Source organism: Pithys albifrons, chromosome 14 (assembly GCF_047495875.1).
Source record: "Pithys albifrons albifrons isolate INPA30051 chromosome 14, PitAlb_v1, whole genome shotgun sequence".
NCBI lineage: Eukaryota > Metazoa > Chordata > Aves > Passeriformes > Thamnophilidae > Pithys > Pithys albifrons.
Genome location: NC_092471.1, coordinates 13,884,419 through 13,901,690, shown reverse-complemented (window position 1 = coordinate 13,901,690; position 17,272 = coordinate 13,884,419). Strand labels below are relative to the sequence as shown.

Here is a 17,272-nt window from a genome sequence, read left to right as displayed (position 1 = left end):
TGGTTCTTTATAGTCTTAACAAATAAGAAGGTAGATAGATCATATTTCAGAAGCTAAAAGAAATAGAGCTTAGCAAGTACTTAAAGATGAGGGACCTCCAAAAGAAACTGGGACATAGCAAAGAATGGTGAAGGCGTGGGGATGATCAAAAAAATGCCATCCTTTCTCTTGATCCTGCAGAGTAAAGTTCTAAGTAGACCGTTGTGTGTCTCTCTGCAGCTTGCAGTGCTCTGCCCCAGTGTGGTGTGCAGTCATGTTTGTGTGTCTCTCTGCAGCTTGCAGTGCTCTGCCCCACTGTCATGTGCTGTCCTGTGGTGGTCGGGATGGGGTTGTTGCCCAGACATTTTGAAGTGACATTTTTCAGATGAGTAAACTCAAAACTTTCTCTACTGTCATTCAAGGTTCTTTGGCCAACAGTACTCTGGCTCCTCTCTGTAGGTAGATGTATGTATGTTTTTTTAACCAGTTTTATACTTTCTCACTCCTTCCACACACAGTGTTTGTTTATACACTGGGCTTTAAATGTTTGTGCTGTTTTGTATGTGTGATCCTATCTGAAATTTTTTGTCCAGTAACTTTTGTTGCAGTGATAAGTGAAAGTCTTCAATGTAGCTACCCTGTACCTTTGTAATAGACCTTGTGCTCACAAGGTCACTCTGTAAACACATATATTGAATAGTCCTTACCTCACTGAAGTTGACTTTTGCTTTTGACCTTAGTGGAGTCAGGATTTCATACCTTGTAATTGAATTTCCTCAAATAGCAGACTCCTTTTCCCTTTTCCCACTGTTTTATGTTCAGGTGTCCCCTAGGAGGGAGAACACTAGGTTTGCTTACACTTCAGCCTGCCAAGTGGGTACACAGTGGATACTAGATGCATTTTGACAGTGAATATTCTGAAATGTTTGCTGACATCACCTTCCCATGAATCCTAGGCTTTCTGTACAGCCTTTTATGTGTGTCCAGGAAGAGGCTAAGGTCAAGCCTGTAATTGCAGTTCTAAAATATGCTTCATTTCTGCCTTCAGTCAGACTGCCTGGCCCTCTTTTAATTATGTGATACAGTCTCTGTTTCATCATTTTGCTGTGAAGAGATTTTCCACAAAGCAACGTCTACGGCATAGGATTTGGCAGAGGCATGCAGGATTTGGATTATATTATCTCACAGAAAAGTTCACTGGATGCTTAAATCTTTTTCTGCCTCCCCCTGTGTGGAGGTCAGGCAATCAATGCAATATAATAGTGTACTTCTTGTCATGGCACTGAGCTCTGCTGCAGCTTCACATACCGGGAGGGGTGAGCTGTTCACCAGCTCCTTCCTTTCTCCTCATTGTCACCATTTGGACTTTGTGCAATGAAAACAGACCATGGGCTCCACAGCAGAAACCCAGAAGCTCTTTCGAGAACACAGACATCAGCACCTCCCTTGTCTCTGGGTCATCTTCCCAAGGACGTGCCAAGGCTTGGCCAAAGGCTGCACTGTGCGTGTCCATGGTGCTGGAGCAGAGCCCCATGAGGCTGAGGTGCTGGACCAGACTGGCCCTCCTGCTTCTGCTAAGACTGGTTGAGAGCTTTCCTACACAGTAGTTGATCCTGGGCTCTGTCCCTCACTGGGCTCAGCCAGCCCTCACTGCGGTAGCAGCATTGCTAAAGGTAGAAATTTGATGGGCCAAAAACACTAGTGCCTAACAGGAGCTGAGGGAAGTTGTTATGTCTGCCTGTCCCACTGACCAAGGACCATAGGACATAGTTTTCCCTTCTCTCTCCTACCATCCTGTATGACACATAATTTGGGAAGGATAACTGAAGATCTGAAACTTGCTGGCTTTATCTTCAGTAGTATCAGCTGTAGCCACCCAGGGCATGTCTTCAGCTGAAATGCACCCACCACACTGCCCTTTTGACAACAGTTCTATTTTCTTTAATTTTCTTTATTTTGCCACTATGCAGTCTTGATTAGGGCTGCATCTTGCCACCATGTACCCCTCTTTAGAGCTGCATCCAGTGCTATAAGGAGGGTCCCCTTACTGTTTGGGCTTTGCAGGTCAAACCATGCTCTATTCATAAATCTTCACAGGCTGGCAATAGAGGTGGAGTCAGCTGCCATCTGATGAAGTCACAATTTGAAGAGTAAAACCTGTCCTCACTCTCATTCTGAGGAAGTGCTTCATGTTGGGTAGTTAGGGTGTTCAGCTGTGGCATAAGGATGTGTAATAGTGGGGTCACTTCCTAGAACAATTGCATCCTTAGGCTCAGTGGAGCATCCATAGTCATTTTTAGTTCTCATTCTTTTTGTCCATGAATTTGTTTTCAAAACTTTTTCTTTCTTCCCTAGGAGATGACCCATTCCTGGCCTCCTCCTCTTACTGCTATTCACACTCCCGGCAAGGCTGAGCAGACCAAGTTTTCTATCCCAAGCAAGGTACAAGTAGGCTATTACCAGTGACCTGATTAGCACTCTGTTCTGTTGAGTGTACTTCGCTGGAGAGTTTATTTTTGTAGTTGGTCCCAATTTTGAAAATTTCTAATACTATTTTTAGTTGTAAATTCCCAATCAGACTGTTGCTAGTAGTAGAACTGCTTATTTAAAGCTGCAGAAGATACAGTGGGAGCAAAGTGAACTTTATCTCTGTTGTTATAGGACTCTGTCTATATCAAGTACAATATATTCTGTTTGGTTTTCTTCCATTATTATTTGTACAATGAAAAGGCTGAAATGGTTATTTGTTGGCACTTGCTGACTAGATGCATGGTGAGGTTTAGGCTGCATGGGCAAATTACAGTGCCACAAAACATCCCTGCGTGCAAAGAGCGCAATGGCATCTGCCTGTGCCACATCCCAGTGGCACACAGTGTTGGGCAATGCAATCCTCGCCGCTGGCCTTGTTAAAGGCACGCACTCAGCACTTGGCATGTCAGAAACACCTGCCTGGAGAGTACCTGTAGTTCCCCCAACATGCAGTGAATTGTTAAGTTGTATGATTTGAACATGCTTTTAGCCCAAATTCCAATAACACTGCTAGAGATCAAGCTCATAACCTGGGCAGGTTCTGCAAGAGTATATTCCTCATGGCAAAATGGGTAAAAATCAGTTGAACCCTTTTAGGTGAACTCTGTAACTACAGTGAGAATTCAGGTCTTCGCCTGCTGGAAGCTCTTTATTTTCAATTTATACCATCTCCTAATTTAGTGCTCTCTTTCTGATGGGCCCTACAGAAACTGATTTGAGTCTTGCAAAGTACTACTATCTCCATTGGCAGCGGTGTAAATGTAGGTTCAGAGAAGCTTAAGTTTTTATTTGCTTTTCTGTTTCTATTAAGTGGGCTTTGAACTTCTAAGATCCACATCAAAGTTAATTTCTGGGCACATTAAATGTTGATCCTAAAATTCTTGACCATATCGCTTCAGTACAAATATAAATTAGATTTTGGTTTTTTTAAGCTAGCATTTCAGGCAATAGGCAAACACATAAATGTTTCCACATTTGCTTGTTTTACTTTAAAAAATACAACAGAAATGTCTCCTCAGAACATCACTTTAAATCAGTTATGGCTGGCCAAATTATACATCTCGGACATAATGTGGCTATATTGTGCAGCCATATAAACCAGAGACCGGCACTATTAGAAGTTCTCAATTTGGCTATTAAAAAAAGGTATCCTCATGAGAAACATCTATAAAAAAGTGTGATAAAAGAGGCGGAACTTAGCAGAACAATTTATCCCTCTGACATTCAAATTTAAAGTGCCATGTTTACTCTTAGGGCATTATTTACTTCACAAGAGACTGACTGACAGCACAATATAATATTAGGAACTAATAATGCCCTAAGAGGAAGTGCAGTGAGGGCTTTAATGACTTTAACATCCTACAGAACTAACACTTCCAGCAAAGTAGTGCCTGGCTGTAAGATGAGGTTGTAAATAACACCTTAATTTCAAATGATCAGACCCTGCTTGGAAGGAAAGCTGATGACAATCACTGTGGACTATAAAGCCTGAAGTAAAACTAAGCAAGAAAAGACTGTGACATTAAGGAAGCAGCTTAGTTATTGTAAGCCAACAAGAATCCTGGCATTAGCATGCTCAGTGTTGCAAGCCAGATTCTTTGCTGGTTTAAAGTTGTTGTACTTCCATTGATTTCATTGGATTTAGACCAATTTCCATTGAGTGAGGATCTACTTCCTGCATCTTTATCAAATCCTCTGTGTCACAGACCAAATAAAAACAGTGACTGTCAATAAAAGATTACTATACTTCCAGGCAGTGAGATCAAACAACAGAAAGGCAATGACACTGAATTTAATGCATAGTTGCACTCATGCTGCTTTCTAAATTGTACATCCCGGATGGCTCACACACACATCCATGGCCAAGCCTGGAAAAGAGTTGGACTGCTGTGGGTATAAATCTCTGTGGTGTCTCTGTAAAGAGGGTGTGTAGATTTACAGCAGCTGTGGACAAGCTCTTGCCTGAACTGTGAGGAGTCCCTCGGTGGTGCTCTGTCTCCACAGTTAATGTTTTTTTAAACTGATGTCACTGGTGCTGCCTTAACAATCCCATGATCCCTTCCCTGTACCATCTCCTTCCCTGTTTGTGTAGTGCCAGTGTCCTTAATCTGGCAAGCCAAGATACATCTTACCTTCTTCATCTTATTTAACTAATGCTGACATTTTATGTGTTCTTCTTTGTAGGACTCCCAACATCTGACCTCAGGATACAATGTACAAAGTAGGTCTTTATCATCCTAGTCCTAACAGTCAGGGTTGGGTATTTCCTTTTTCTGCTTAACATCATTAAACAAAGGCTAAAAAATTAATTTCTGTGGTGCTAAAGCAGATCAGTTCCAATTTTTATTACATGTTATGCATTGTGGCATGTTGTGAAACCAAGTATAATTAGATGGGCTGACAGCTTTGGGTGCATTTTAATTCTGCAGTAATCTTTTGACATTTGAAAATGTGTTTCCTTTGTTTGCAGAGTGGAGTGATCCAGCAGGGAAAGTTGCAACTAAGTCAGTGCCACAAAAGTCGTAAGTATTACTATTTCCAGCTTTAAATCTCATTTTAAATTTATCATAAAGAATGAGCATATTTCTCCAAAGGTAACTAAAATCTAGCTCTACTCATAATCTTGCCCTGGTGTTCAGGTGTTCAGAGTAGTCCTTAAAAATTAACCATAAACCAGTTTTATGTTTTCAGTGCTTATTACTGTTTCTTCTTTTTAAGCATTAGCTAACAGAGGTGTGTGTGAAAGATGAGTTTATTAAGCAGAAATAATGCTGATTTTAGTTCTACAGCTTGCCAAAATTAAATCACTTTTATGCTTCTCTCATCAGATACTAAGCCTCTTACAATAGAAAATGCAACTCAATGAACAGATGATGCAGGACTTTTAACATTCATACAGTGAGAGAGAGTAAAACACATCATACAGAATAATTCTGCTAGCTGGTGTAGAAAAGCTAGTCTTGAGTTTCATACACTTCAAACAGCTGAAAATCACAGATGATCTATAAATACGACAGTTGTAAATTGTGGAAGAGCTAATTCTCCATTGTGTTAAGCCATTTCTCTTTGGTACTTCTCTGGTGTAAGACTGCAATAATGTAGCAATGAGATGAGACTGAACTGGTTTTTGACTTTGTCCCAGGTTCTCAAAGTAATTTACAAACAGGAATTAAATAGCAACTTTGAAGAGTAGGTGGTTGGGATTATGCTTATGAAAATTTATGGGTCAGATTTCAGTTCAGAGCTGCTGGTTTTTTTAGTGTTCAAGTGTTTTAAACTACTCAGTGAAGAACTGCACTAGCTGAACTGACATTTGTGTAAATACAATATGTTCATTTAAAATTACTTCAGAATTATTCTAATGGTCACCCTTAATCTACAAAGAACACTATTTTAAGTAAATCCCTATGGAGGAATTAAAATCAATGTGGAGATACCTACATGGGCTTTCCAAATGAATTTAAATTAAGTGATTCTCAGTGCAAGTTTGTGTACAGGAAAGGACTTGTTGGAGTTCAGTGGTTTGCCTGTGCCTGTGTAAGAAATGCAGGACTAGACTATATGTGGGTGCCAAATCCATTGATGTACTCACCAGACTCTGGAGGTCCAGTTCTTTACGCATGAACTCAAGCCATGGAAGTGCTTATTCAAATGAAGTTGGTTGAGTAAAGCTTTACAAAACTGCGGCTGAATGAATGATATAGTTTTAAAATTAAATAGGATTTTTTCAGATTAAACGAGAATTGGATAGGAATGCTAATGATATATAGATCAATTTGTGTGAATAGCATTTATTTATTAAATTTAGTAACAAATTATTTTTTCCCTTTGTTATTGAGTTTCAAATAATAGCTTGGTATATGGTAAAGAATCTAGCCAACTGTACCCACTGTTCTGGGTAACAAAACAGAATGGGTGCATTCATGTTTCAGAACATCTAAGTGATCCAAATCTAACATCAAGCACATTCCGTAGCAAAAAAAAAAAAAAAAAAAAGAAAGAAAAAGAAAAAAGTAAAAAAAATTATTACATCTTAAAATTATTTTTCTCTTAAAGTAAGTGTATTTGGATTCCACTGTGAAAAATATTTTAGCAAGTATACCATAAAATACAATATTTGAATAGTTTGTAACCAACAGTAATATACTTGTCAATCATGGTTTATAGTTACAAGCTGAATTTCAAAAAAACAGGGCTTCAGAGCTCAGTGGTATATAGTGCATTTAATGGGACCAAAGCTCTCTATAGGAAGTCTGATATAAAACCCAAAGACACTGAGTACATTTTATGAACCAGTTGCTCTCTGTTCTGCTGCTTGATCTAAAGTTCCAGTACTATCAATCAGATTTCTCTGCAATGAACTGCCTTCTTATGGTAGGTGATAGATTTTACACATGAGAGATCAGAGCTGCAATAAAGCTACTTTTATTTTTAGCTTCCAAATGAAGATCAGCTAACCCATTACTATCACTTTTTCTCTTTTACAGCAGAAAAATTGTTAAGGCAGCTTCTAAGAATTTCCACAGGGCTTTCAGAGGTTAGAAAGCAGTCCACTGTGAGACTTGGCATTATAAGGCCAATTTGTTTCTTTAGATCTGCGTGTGCAGTTACCACCATTTTCATGGGGAATTACGGGACTTGAGGACATAATGAAATTAAAGTGGAGAGTGGGGCAGAAAGATGTAATGGTATCAAGGAGAGCTCGACAGTATGATCCAAACAAACTCTGATAGACAGGCAGTTCCTGCAGTCATTGTGTATTTTAATAATATAGTATTTATCAGATTGCAGTTGTATTAAGGAGGATTTATTCTTTCTAACATTGGTAGGTTTCAGGGATACTGGACTATGTGACTCAAATTACAGTCCAATTTATCCCCAGTTACATCTGTTGAGACACTGTCAGCCATGTGGCACAATGTTACTGACTTCAAAACTGAATCCCCCACCAATTTCCTATGCATTTTGTCTGTGGAGTCTGTTATCTGTTTCAGTTTGATCAAATATGACTGAATTTCACTTTGTTGATCTCTATGCTTTTAACCTGGGTATGTTTCTAGCTGTTCCCCAGCTTTTTTGAGTTCATGTGCAATTCAAGTGAAACTTAAGGTATCTTTTCCATTTGCATTGGTCCTGGTGACAGTTCTATAGATTCCATTGGCTTTTGTAGAAATCCATAACAATTGATTGTGTATGGCTTGGCTTCATGAATGAAGATTTGGGAAGGGCTGTGCCCACATGGGTGTGTCCTTCGAGCCTGCACAGTGCATTTTTTAGGTGAGGCTCAGCATGTGCAGAACTAGCCCCATCCTTTACCCTCCTGAGGTTCACCTGCCATGGCCAAGCGAGCTTGGACGGTGACAGTGAAATCCTCAGGACTAGAACCTACAGCACCCAGCTGGTATTCCAGGAGGTCTCCTATCCAAGTACTAACCAGGCCTGACCCTGGTTAGCTTCCGAGATCTGATGGGATTGGTGTTAGGGTGGCATTTAACTGCAGGGAGTTAGTAATGTGCTTGCGTACACCATGTTACTGAGTGATACCATGACTAGTTGAGGAGTGAAAGCAGAAGATGCTTTACCCTCATGATGCTGCATTCTACTCCAGAAGCCAAGCTTCCTTTCTGTGTGTCATTACAGAATTCAATGTAAGAACATTGGCATCATGGAAAATCAGACCAAAGGGTTGTGTGATTTTTTGCAAGATAACCTTTCAAGTACAACTTGGAGGGGTAAGAATGGGTACAACATACTGCAGGGTAGATTAATTGATCAACGTGCTTCTTTTGTAGGAGAGTTCAAGATGCCTGACTTCTTGTTCAAGTAAAGCTTTCTGAAATACAAATTTCATCCTTTTTTTGATATTTCAATGTACTTTATTACATCCACATGCTAGAAAAACCCAATCCCCAGAGCTCTTCAGCAGGTAAAATAGAAGGCAGAGTCATGGGGCTTGTGTCTAAATTTTGCACATGTGTTGTACATGAGTATGTGTAAATGTAGCTAACCTCAGATCCTAATTTCTACTCAAAAATCTTGAAAAATGAAATTTTGAACACTGATGTGCATGCATGTGAGTGTTCAAAATTTCATTTTGAAATGAACACATGTGAGTATACGTGCTGAGGTTTTATAGCTGAAATCAGGCTGTGTAGAACTGCAGCACTTGGCTTCCCTTTTTTAAATTTCAAATTCACTGTAAATCTCTGCTGGGTATTGTACGGTCAGTTCTCAGCCAGTCTGCTCTGATTAGTTTATTATGAAGCATAGTAAGCAGGAACAGATAAGGTGCAACCAGTTGCACTGCAAAGGATTTTCTGTCAACTTCCATGAATTTGAGGGTACAAACTCAGCTCATGACTTAGGTTTCTGTTATATAATTACCATCACAAGTATGTCATCCTCAAACATCCAGTCCTTTTGTTCTGTTTTGGTTGTTAGCATTTGGCCTCTGTCCAGCTGGAAACCACCCAGAACCTTTTTAATCAAGCACATCCTGTGTTTTGAAATCATACTGCAGAGCAGTCTTGGGTAGTTTCCATAAAAGCCTAGCTAAAAAGAAGAATGTAATCATAATGGTATTCTTCCCATGTCATAAAATTACTTCCTATACTTACTGTATTAATACAGTATTAAAAGGCCCTTCTCATGGGCTCAGTGAACTACCGGAAGCCATTACAAACTTAGAGCAGCAAATTTTTATGGATCAGACAAAACTGACTCATTTTATCTTTTATGGAGTTTTTGTTATCCATCATACTTAATGATACACAACCTGTGTGGGCACTAGAGAACAGATAAAAAAGGTGAGCTCAAAACAAGCAGCTGAAAATCTTTTTGTCATGTTTCAGTAAGGATTTTTCTAAAGGGCTTCACTGCTGGTTTCAGTAGGGCCAGGTTTTCACTTCATGATTCTAAAAAAAATCAAATAAATACCAGCATTTTTGCAATCCCAAATGTTATCATAAAACTTGATGGAAGCATGTTTGAAAATGGAAATGTGCTTCTCAACATCTAACTACTTTTCATAAGTATCTAATGGCTTTTTGGAAGTTCTCCACTGTGTCAGGGACAGCCACCTGGGAGCATAGAAAACAAAATTTGGCAGCATGTTCAAGCTATGAATTAAAGGTAATTCATGGTTTGAAATGAATCAGTGTGAGATCCTTATGAAGAGTAATCAGACATCAAGAGGATTTTACACCAAGGATTGTATATTGGATATTGCAACAACAAGTAATGTTGTTATTCAGAATTATTCAGAACATTCAAATCAAGAAGCACTGATGAATTTTTAACCTTGAAAGGAATCAGTTTAAAAAATAAAACAACAGACTGGATTGATTCAATGTTCATACATCATTTCCAAAAATGTACCATGAACCAAAAATGTAAAGTTTGTCTCCAACTAGAATAAGAATGTTTCTGTTTATGTATCAACTCTATATCTGTGTTCCAGTCACAAGGCAGCCCAGGTATAATAGAATGGAGAAGCTGAAATCGTAGGTTTACTAATTAGATGGTTTAGATGATCATATTAAAGCGTGAGAGCATCTGTTGATGCCGCGGCAGTGATGGCCTGCTTTCTGTCATAGCTCACATTCACTTAGTGAGCATGGCAAGCTTTAATCGTTAGACTAAGTAATGCCTGTTTGTTAGAAGTGGGAAGTTCCAAAGATATTCCCTCTGGGTAAACTGGGAAAGTCATGAATACAAGGGCCTCGTGCTGCCATGTACAAATTATGATAAGTGAAACAACAGTGGCATGTAATTGTAACTCCATTAATCTTTAGAGAGCTCCAGTGCACCATATTAAAGGGACAAATAGCAAATGAAAATGGAAGGGTCTTTTTCGAGAAGATATTTTTCATTTTGTTTTGTAAGTTAGACGTCTGCTTTGCATCGTTTTGCCTCTTAAGTTGTTGGTTTTGGAGCAATGATAGTTAAGATTGTATTGTTTTCTTTCTCAGTGCTGAAGTCTTTGCCTTTCATGCAAACTACAAAGTAATTTGGAATAAAATATAGAAGTGTTTCTTATGAACAGTTGCCTGTAGAAGCAAACTTGCAAAATACTTCAGTTGATGTGAAATGCACTAAAATCCAGTGTCATAACTAGAAGCCCTGTATCTTTGAAGATAAGCCCATTATTCAAAATAATTTTGAAATTAGACTTTTAATTTGTTTTCATTATTCAGCCTGCTCACACACAGTTTAACCTCCCTGTCAAAATGAAGTTATTTCCTAATACATTCTTTTCCATGATCTCTTTCTCCTGACATGTTTATAAATCAGTTTAAAAAATTGTGAAAGAGAACTAAATTAATTCTGTGAGATTTTGCTGATCAATGTTGAATAATTTTTCTCGCCTATCAGAAACTGACTCTCTTTAAGACGGAAACAAGCCAACCAACAGCATTCCTGCCAGTGTTCCTGATTGCAACTCAAGTGAGCACTGAACCATTTGAGATTCCTCTGATACTGAATAACCCTTCATTAAAAATTCAACATTTATTTGCCCTCACTAATGAGTAGCAGCTGAAACACTTTGTTCTCAAGGAGGATGCACTACTGCATCACTGCCAAGTGCATGCAATCACTGAACTGCAACCATTGAAGTGTCAGCATTAATAGAGAGAGGTAAATGACACACAGTAACATGCTTGGATCCCTGATGTATTTTCCTGCCCGCTGCATATCAGTTCCCATTTTGGAAACCGGTTAGACTGCAAATCTGCCACAGGTTTCCCTGTATTTAAAAAGCTTTTTCACAGGCAGCAGCATATGTTGTGCCTTTATGGCTTAAGGCCAGTCTCAAACCGACCTCCCAATTTACATTTCTGTGGGATGGAATCACTTCCGAACTTCAGTGCAACTTCAAACATACATTTTGAAAAACAAATCTACTCAGTAAAACTGAAAATGAGAGCAGAGGAAACCACCAGACTGGGTACCTCTCCTACCCATTTGTTTTGTGACTTGCACACAAACTTCTCACTTGGTTTTCTGGCCACCATAACTTGGACCTCACCCTGCTCCCTTTGTCTTAGCTTTGACCTGTCAGTAAAATTCAGGTCCAGAGCCAAGCCCTTTCTGGCTTTTTCTTCCTGGAGCTCTTTGCTCCTGTCCCTTTCATTCTTCCTGTCATGGCTTACTGGCTTTGTAGACTTCAGTAGTCTGAGACAGAGAAAATTGTCACACAGATTCATCTGCACCATGCTGCAAAATAGTCGTAGTCGGAAATGGGTGATAAGCTTGAGAGAAGAATGGATTTTGCCAAGAAGCTTGGCATTCATAACACCAGAGTGGACTTGAAACTCCCAATTTGTGTCCTAAGTACCCTAGGTAAGACTAACAGCCACATTTCCTAATATCCCAACTTAATCCTTGGCATCTTTCCTCTGAATCCCTCTGACAACCCCAATAATCCACAACATTTTTCTCAGCTTTACACTCTCTATCCAGAGGAACTTATATTGCTACCATTATCCTTTGGGCAGAGGGCTCAGCAGGGCTCCAAAGCCTATCAATTTTCTGGCCAGAGGGCTTATTTTTTATGAAGTGAAGTTCTCACAACACCCCACGGGGCTAGGCCATGCTCACTGCATTATCCTCTGCCTTGGATAGCCCTTGGAGCCACAGATTCAGAATGGCTGTACCTTACAAGTACATCCTCCCAAATGGTGAAAAAGGAAAATACTCCCCACTGCTGGGCTAATTACTGCTCTAAATTCCTGGAGGAAGAGCTGCTTCCCTCACTTGTGTCCATGCATCTCAGAAAAATGTGTTTTGAGACCTTCCTAATGGTGTAACTGCAGCTTTCCAGACAAATGATGTAGCCCTGGAGCAGAAGGGTGATGTCTGTAGCCTTACTCCAGTAGGTGCAAACCAATTGTTTAATTAATATCCATGTTGTGGAAACATGGGAGGGGGCCTAGAAAATTGAAAAATATCTGATTATTTTCTAATTTCCACGGGAGCTTTTTACCCTTCAAGGTAAAAATAGTAAACAAAATCTGAAGGTGGTTTAGCTTTCAGGAATTGTCCCTTACTGGGAAGTCTTGTGTAGTCAAAATGCTTCACAAAAGGATCTTTACTGGTTTTGAAAGAAAGAAGTTGACTCATCTACATCATATTGTCAAGAAAGAACTAAGTGCAGCTGTCAGGCTCATCTGAGTGTGCAGATGCAGTAAATGTCTGCAGTAACGAGGGGATTGCTTTCACATCTATTTACCTATTAGACTCTACTGAGTATTTGGTTTTTGGGTGTCCCTGTGAAGTTACATGCACATAACTGTGTTTTAAGGCCATGTATGTGCTTTTCTGAAGAGAGAGGAATGCAAGTCAGTGCAGCCCGTATTTGATTTAGCATGAATTTCAATAGTTCCAGACGAATTCGAAAGCCTATACAAATCATAGAGCTTCAAGTCTGGCTGTGTGCTAGACTGGAATTTTTTGTTAGGTCAGACCTTTATCTCAGCTTTTTTTTTTTTTTGTAGCTCTTTATGGGGAGATTGAAGAGGAACTGAAACTGGTGACCTGTCTTGACCTTTAGTACTGGATTAAAATTCCAACTTGCTGCCATGGCAACGGGGCCTTGAAAATTAGATCCTGACAGAAGCAGGGAGAAACTTAAAACTGCAACTGCTGCACTGAACTGAAGAAAGGTTGCTTACAAATGTCAGTACAGGCTCTTAATTGAAATAATCTCCCTTTCCCTGTACCGAAAAAAAAATAAGAGAGAAATGAAAGCAAAAAAAAAAATAAAGCCAAAAACAAACAAACAAACAAAGAAAACCTCCCAAAACACTGTCTTGACTTTTTTTTTAAGGAAAAAATCTGTTGCAATTCAGAGCCCATGCTGCTGAATCCAGCACGGGCTTTGACATTAGAGGGGAAGAAACCGAACCTGCATGGTGAGAAGGGAGCCAGACACACACTCACAAAGGTCTGAACTCCCCAGACCAGACTGGCAGCAGGACCCAGTCAGTGGCCAATGTTAAATCACAGGTTAACTTTCTATTTTTTTCTCCTATAACCTGACACCAGGGATCAACAGAGACATCACAGTGTCTCGTCTGACTCCTAGGATCCATGCAATTATCTGTTCTGTAGATGTAAAGGGATAAACATAAGCTAGATAGTGCTATTTCAGATCAAGTGTGATAAAAGTTACTCATTTTCCAATCTAATCAATGCAACAGTCAGAGGGAGACAATACTGCAAGTCCTTCATTGCTAAAGGAGGTTAAGATGTTTTTTTCCCCATGGAGACCAGAATGCAGTTGTAACCTGGAGGGAGAAGGTTCTGAGGGTCACCTGAAAGATTTCCTGCTCTTTTCCACTTTATCCAGGAATCCCCCTCATCCCAAAATCAAATAACCTTGAAGATCAGGTTGCAGCACAATCTCATGTAAACTTGTGGCTTTCCCCACATTCATCCTGTGGATGCTGGGACGGCCCTGCTCACCTTGCCAAGGCATCAAGGACCAGAACCAGCCCCAGTCATACAGGGGAATGCTGCCTCCTAGCAGCCACTAGCCCATGTTTCTAGAGTCTCTGTAGGGATTGCTGTCTTCTTCACTAAAAAACCCACATAAAAATGTAGATTTTGCATATCAGAAAAAGGATGTTCGTTAACAGACAAATAGATAGCGTTGAATTGGACTAGATGCTCTGTACAGTCAGATAACTGCGGCAGAAACAGCTTGGATTGTAAGTGCTGTATATAGCTAGATGAAAGTTTAACCGCTGGAGGTAGATGGCATTAAATTTTTGGAAGAGTTAGTTTTGCCAAAGCTTAGTGTTTAAAGTTACTGCAAAATCCCAAGACCATGTTTGGAGTCTGAGTTCATATAGAAGGTATGCACAGGTAGTGTAGTTTTCTTTAGACTGCACTACCCAATCATTGTATTTGTTGTGTGTTGGTGCAGTGTAGAATTACAGGATCAAAGGAAATGTTACAGATGGTCACAAACACAAAATTTTTGTATCATTCATTGCATGGCTTGGAGATAATGTCTATCACTAACAGTGTCCATTATCAAGGGCATTGAAATAATGCATTGTATCATCTTAAAAAAACAGCGGTTTCTGGAGTGGACTGTTGGTAGACAGTAGAAAGCAAGTGAGTAGATGAGCAGTTTTCTAACAAAGGAAAATAAAATCCACTTAACATTTGTCAGGCTCTCAGTTATGTGCTTCAGTAACATCAGTTAAAAATAGAGGCCATTATTTGAAATTTCAAGTGTTGAATTAATTCCTAAAGTAAGTTAGTTATTTCAGAGTGGTTGCTGTCAGAGATGTATTCAGCCCATCCTGCTGTACACTTGCCACTGTTGCCATTTCCAGAAAAACGCCACTAATTCTGCCTTAATTACTGTCAGACTGGACTATGGAGCCCTGGAGTATCTGGCAATAAACTTGGCTTTTGCTGAGAGGGAAGGTAAAGAACCATTTAAATAGGTTTTTGAAATAAGCATGAAATCTCTGAAGATGTACTGTTTCAGTGCAGACTGTATATCAAAATATATAAGCATCTAGTTGCAACAATGGCTTTATAAACACATTACTGAGCAAACTATGAAAAGTAATCCACCAAGGGGCTGTTTCCCTAACTCATAAGCATGAAGTTAAGAGACCAGTGCCATAAAGTAGATATGTGCAGTTAAAAAATACTTTTTATGTGAGATTATTTGGTGTTAAGCACAACAGATGACTCCTTTTTTATTTTTAGATGCATATCTTTTAATACTTGAAAATACTTGTGTTTGAGGCAAAAGTCAGCTGTCCTCAGAAAATCTATGAATAATTCATTAGCATGGGACAAACAATGCTTGAGGGTGAAATGGAAATGCCCACACGCACCTCGCGTGGGCAGAGTGCAGCGGTGTCATGCAGTCCTGGTACAGCTATCCACTAGATTTTTGTGGAATTACAGTGTTATGATGGATAATGAGAAAAGCCTGTCACTCCTTTTAGCAGCCTGCAGGCATGGCCTGAGGGGCAGTCGGAGCCCACCTCCTTGGGCAGGCAGAGCCTCCTCGCTCCCGAGCCCTGTGGTGCCTTGCTGAGCTCTCAGCTGCTCCAGGGCAGCAGAGCTGGCGGCTGCTTGCACTCGAGGGGCACAGTGTCTTACAGATGTTTTGGAGGCCACAGTTTCCAGCTAATCCTGGCAGAGCTGTCTATCATGTCCATATCACTTGCCCCCATGTCAGCACCCTGACCTAGTGCAGAGCCACCTGCTCCAAGTAGAAAAGGCAAGAGGTGAACCGTGGTATGGTGGGAATACTTCTGACCCCTTGTTGGCATCTGGCCTTGTGGCTGCTGAGGAGCCTTCCCACCATACAGCCCTGGTGGATGATGTCCAGAAGGAACGAGAGATCACAACCAGAGGATGATCTGAATTCTGGGCTGAGAAGCTTTTGTGCATTTACCCATCATGTCTTCTTTCAAAGCAAACAGCAATGCTCCTGGTGACTATGAGGGGAGTTTGCTCAGAGTGCAGCTCACTCTCAGAGGGATTTTATTCAGGAAATTGCAAAACTTGAGTAAGAAAAGGTGTTAAGTGAATTATATATGAACTGAATATGGAATTAATCTCCCACAGCCAAAACCCAGTAAGAGCTCATGTATTGCCAATTGCTGATATTTCTTACAGTTTTGTAGCTTGTGCAGCTATGCAAACACTGAGCTAAAAATTCAGTATCACCTTCCCTCTCCAAAGTACAGAACTTCCTATGCTCTTTTGCTTTAGCCAAAGTGTTGTCCACTATGCTTCTTATTATTAATTGACTCTTGTGAATTAAAAAATACTACACAAGGACTGAGGTTGGTTGGATCCTTGGTACACAGCTCAGACTGATTAATACTAACGAGAGAGCATTCATTGATTTTGTTTGCTTTGTCTCAGGCAGTAGAAAAAGTACCTACTTAGGAGATCAGGGAAAATTTATATAGTTGAAATCTCAGGTATGACTGTTTGAGGTGCTGTTCTTAGAAGCAATGGGAGATTGAGAGTTTGCAAAAGAAAGAGCCATATACCTTATTATGAAGATTTTGCAGGACTCTTTTATTAGTATAACGATATGGTGTTTCAGCAATGTTGTGTTCTTAGAGACTGAAGGCCTTAATAAGCAGATGTTGTTCATCTGTAGTAAGTTTTTTAAAAGTCCATTCAGATAGGTAAAATTACTTCATATGTAGCCTGCAGAGCACGGCCGTGCATTGTCTTAAAAAAAAAGAATAAAGCAAACACAATGAATCTGTTAAATCATAATGGCTCCCAATCGTGACAAATTTGCAGATTAAAGCTCATTGAATACACATTTAAATGATAAATGATAATGGCTTGGAAAGAGTCATTATGATCTATTTCATCAATAATCCACATTTTTTGCCTTGTAACTACACCATGGATAAGTATAATGAATACTGCCTGATGAAAAAAATATTTTGTTTATGAAAGAGAATCAGAGAAAAGAAATTCTCAGATTAACAAATCTAAGTGGTTGTTACTGTTTGTTTTTATTGTTTATACATGACAGATTTTTCCCATTATTAATATTAATAATTTACAGCTTCAGAGCATGTACTCGGGGGGAAAAAAACAACAAACCATGTTTAAACTTAATATCCTCAAACTGCAGTTGATTTCACTGGGGTTGAAACAGGGATGCAGAATGAAACATTCAAGGTGTTAGACTGAAAGTTGTTTGTGAGCTTGTGAGCACCCAGTCCCATAAAGTGAGCAGAATTCAGTGGGTTTG

At 39.6% G+C, this 17,272-nt stretch overlaps 1 protein-coding gene across 6 annotated transcripts in view; it reads left to right on the top strand.

The window, feature by feature from the left end:
- AFF2 (ALF transcription elongation factor 2) overlaps positions 1 to 17,272 on the top strand; it is a 334,844-nt gene that overhangs the window by 198,427 nt on the left and 119,145 nt on the right. For all 6 annotated transcript variants that reach the window (XM_071569499.1, XM_071569498.1, XM_071569501.1 and 3 more), the window contains exons 5-7: positions 2,335 to 2,421; positions 4,693 to 4,729; positions 4,979 to 5,030. In XM_071569499.1, coding sequence (XP_071425600.1) covers positions 2,335 to 2,421; positions 4,693 to 4,729; positions 4,979 to 5,030 — 176 coding nt within the window. The remainder of the gene's footprint in view (positions 1 to 2,334; positions 2,422 to 4,692; positions 4,730 to 4,978; positions 5,031 to 17,272) is intronic.